At 33.3% G+C, this 3971-nt stretch overlaps 1 protein-coding gene across 2 annotated transcripts in view; it reads right to left on the reverse strand.

Moving 5' to 3' along the window:
- Nucleotides 1–575: 575 nt before the first annotated feature.
- LOC106459364 (excitatory amino acid transporter 2-like) overlaps nucleotides 576–3971 on the reverse strand; it is a 31416-nt gene continuing 28020 nt past the window's right edge. For both annotated transcript variants that reach the window (XM_022385833.1, XM_022385832.1), the window contains exon 10: nucleotides 576–1169. In XM_022385833.1, the coding sequence (XP_022241541.1) occupies nucleotides 989–1169 (181 nt within the window). In that variant the 3' untranslated portion in view covers nucleotides 576–988. The remainder of the gene's footprint in view (nucleotides 1170–3971) is intronic.

Below are 3971 nucleotides of genomic sequence, written 5' to 3' on the forward strand. Positions count from 1 at the left end.
ATCCTAGAGTACATTCTATAGTGTCACAGGGTACATTCTATAGTGTTCTAGAGTACATCCATACGGAAGTATTTTCAGCTCTCAAGCTGACTACATTCCTTACCTTAGAGCAGTGGTTCTTAAACGTTTCAGGCTCGCGTACCACTTTTTTTTTTTAATTACAAACCCAGGCCTAATCTAAAAAACAAACAAACCTAGTAACAAAAATACATATTTTTAACACTTACCCATTAATGCGATTGTTTTTCTGGCACGATTGAGGAATATGTGGTACCATTTTTGTCAATTTGCAGGGAAGAAAATATTGGCGAATCTATAAGTGAGGAGAGTAGTATGTATATCTACGTGGAAAGTTCAAATAGGGCTTGTTACAAATTTTTTATATTAATTGCATCGTGTACCACCGACATTAGCTCCACGTACCACAGTCTGAGAATCTCTGCCTTATAGTATTTGATGATTTAAAACAAATTCTAAGTCGTTTCATCTGTATATGTAATCATTAGTTCCAGTCATGAAAGAAACGTTTTTTTTTTACGCACGAAGAAAACTTAAACACTTCATAAGAATTACAAACATTTTATTGAAATAAAGACACATGATAATTATTCATGTATTTAGATATAATACTTTTCAGCATAATTTTCATTGTATATAGGTAAACTATTTAATTTCATCAAAACCTTTAAAATGGATGACGCTGAACAGGTGGAAACGACACAGTGAACAAGTTACAGACTTTCATCTCCCCTTAAAAGAATATAAATCACTTAACAGTACTGTGGGAATCGCGATGGTTTTTCAAGAATATCGTTAATTTTATTTCGTGTAAAGGCATTACGTTGATGACATATTACTGTTTTTTTTTTCAGCTTATAGTCTATGCATAATTCATTTTCGCCTAATATGTTTTTTTTACCACTTTTGTTGTTGTAACCATCATATAAGGCACTTGCTTATTGCTCTCAAAATTTTTTGTTGTACACTGCTACAATTTCGTAACAACAACGTCCTTATCTTGCAAATCATCTCCCCCTCCTGCGTCATTGACAGGTTTGTTTGTCGCACTCTTGTCCTCTACCACATCAGGAAGATGTTTACAAAGCTTTTGTACAAACATAGCAACGTAACAGTCTCCAATAACGTTGCTAGAAGTTCGAAATCGGTCGCTGCAAACAAAAATACAACAGTGTATTTTCGCTTTCAAAAATAACGATTTTATATACATTTAAATATACAATTAATAAAAAAACAGAGTTTGAGGTACTTTCCTTTTTGAAATATAAGGTTATGAACAAAATATATTAACTTCAGACTTTTTTTGTTGTGTATTTATTTTATTAAAAGAATCTCCTTTATGCATAAACGTTTCTCGCCACTCAGGGTCACAATAATCTGAAATGAACCGTAATGTTTCGTAATGTATACTCGATTTATTATTGACCATCAGATTTACATGTTCTTTTACAAGGTAGATCCGATATACCTTGATCTTCATCTAATACAATTAAATTCGTGCACAACATTAAGTGTGTGTTTTTATCTTTTCTGTTTCATGCACCACGCTAAAATAGAAGGAAATATATATTTTTGAATGTAGTTTTTAATGCTGATTTCAGAAATATAAATTAAAATTTGGAGAACTTAAAAGAAATAAGTTTTATTTTTTTATTTTGCATACAAAACAAAGTACTTTTAGCATTACTTAGATACCTATGTATTTAAAAGAATTGCAAAACAACAAGACAATACAAAGTATCTAGTTACATTGTAACAAATTCAATGTGAAAATTCAGAAATATTCTTAAATATTTGCCTCAAGAGATCATCATTTTCATGCCTACGACGCCAAACGAACCCGTAGAGATACAACTGACCTAACGTAGCAATTATAACTCTTAATATAAGTCTAATAATCTTAATAAGGAGGTATAAACAGCTATACACGTATTAGTAAAAAAATATTAATTAGTGATTATGAAGCCTGATAAAGGAAATGGAGTAGTAACACTGAATAAAGTAGATGATTTAAACCATTATATTTTACAAAAGTCTATGTGAGTGCCCGCTTATAACTGGTGAACCGCTGGACCGGCCCGCCAGTGGCACAGCGGCATGTCTGTGGACTTACAACGCTAGAAACCGGGTTTCGATACCCGCCGGTCCAGCGGTTTTATTTGTTTGTTTGGAATTGATCACAAAGCTACACAATGGGCTATGTGTACTCTGCCCACCATTAAGAAACAGCTTTAGAAACGATGGCAGAGCAAGTTCTGCCATCGGCTCAACGGTCCGCAAGGACTATGAGAAAAAAAAAGTCATATTTGTATTAAGTAATTTATTTGGACTATCACCCTGTTGTTTATTAAACGTCTCGCACCTGCAGAAGGCTTAGGTAATTGACCCGAAAGTTTGTGCATTATAAAAACTAAAAAAAAACGTGGTGATAGTCCAAATAAATTACTTTGTACAAAAAGAAATGAGATTCTTTGGTGGTGAATCTCAGCAATTCCTGAAAAACATACTTAGAAATCGGTCATCATTCCGATGTCAAATGTCCACTGTCGGTTGTGAATGTTAGTGTACTGAAATTTCACATTACGACTACCAAAATAAACAGTTTTTATTAACCTATAAATTCCGTTATAAAAAAACCAGACAGAAGTATGTCTAACAGTATGTTAATTATGTGTAAATTGTTTAAAAAGCTATAGATCCAACTGAACAGCCCTCCTTATCCAAATTAGAAACATCATATAAAACACATGTGTGACAACCAGATGGCCTTACACTAAAATATTGATTTAATGGGGATAAACTATGATTTTTAAAGTTTCAATATATAACTTGTAATTTCTCTAGTTTTCGTGGTATCTCTTTTCAACTTAACAAACTTTGTTGGATCCCTCAAAATATTCTCCGTTTTAGAGTTACGAGCTGACATACTCGTAATACAAACGGGAAGGACATAGTTGAGTGACGTAAAGGGGTCAAATTTGAATGTCGACCCTTGTGTGAACACGCCACGTTTGGGAACAAGTCAAGGATGCAACCCACTTGACAGCCTTCCCTCTTTGAAAGGGATATTCTTATGTTAATTTTCTATGTATGATTTCATTTATATCATTTTGCTACAACTAAGTACAATGAATGAACGACTTACTGTTTAACTTTACTATTTATAATATCAGTGTACAACAAACAGCCTAAAGTTCAGTAAAATGTGTTACTTTTTCAAATATCAATATCCTGTCCCTTTCATCACTAACAATTAGACTGATACAGTTCTACTACACGGAAAATTTATTTCTGTTTTGTTTGTAGTGAAGCACAAAGCTACACAAAGGGCTATCTATGCTCTACCCACCATGGGTATCAAAACCCGGTTTTTAGCGTTTTAAGTCCGCAGACGTGCCGCTGTGCCACTGGAGGCTATATGAAAAAAAAATGATGAACCAGCCTTTAAAATTAAGTATATTGAAAAATATTTCTTTGCTTATAAATCGAATTTCTGTTATTGGTTTTTTGGGATAGTAATGTTTGTTTTCAGTCATATTCATTATATTAATAATTAACGTTGCTGTGTTTTACTAATTATGTATTATGGTATATTTTAGTCTGTAGGAAAGAAAAGAAATGCTGCTGACAATAATGAAATGGCAAAAAAAGAACATATCCAGTAGTCAAGAAGAACCGGTGAAACAGAAAACAAACGACAATTATATTTATCCACTATTACACATGGCCAGGTGGTTATGGCGCTCGACTTGTAATCTGAGGGTCGCGGGTTCGAATCCCCGTCACACCAAACATGCTCGAATTGTGTTATATGTTCATATATACAGAATTAAATATGCATCTTTTTCACGATGATAAAAGTATTAGGTCGTCAAGAAATTAATATCGCGTTTTGGAACACTTTCATCACGTATAATAGTTACACGAACCGCCTAAACATCACGTTAGTGTAA

This window comes from Limulus polyphemus, unplaced genomic scaffold (genome assembly GCF_000517525.1).
Source record: "Limulus polyphemus unplaced genomic scaffold, Limulus_polyphemus-2.1.2 Scaffold597, whole genome shotgun sequence".
Classification (NCBI taxonomy): domain Eukaryota; kingdom Metazoa; phylum Arthropoda; class Merostomata; order Xiphosura; family Limulidae; genus Limulus; species Limulus polyphemus.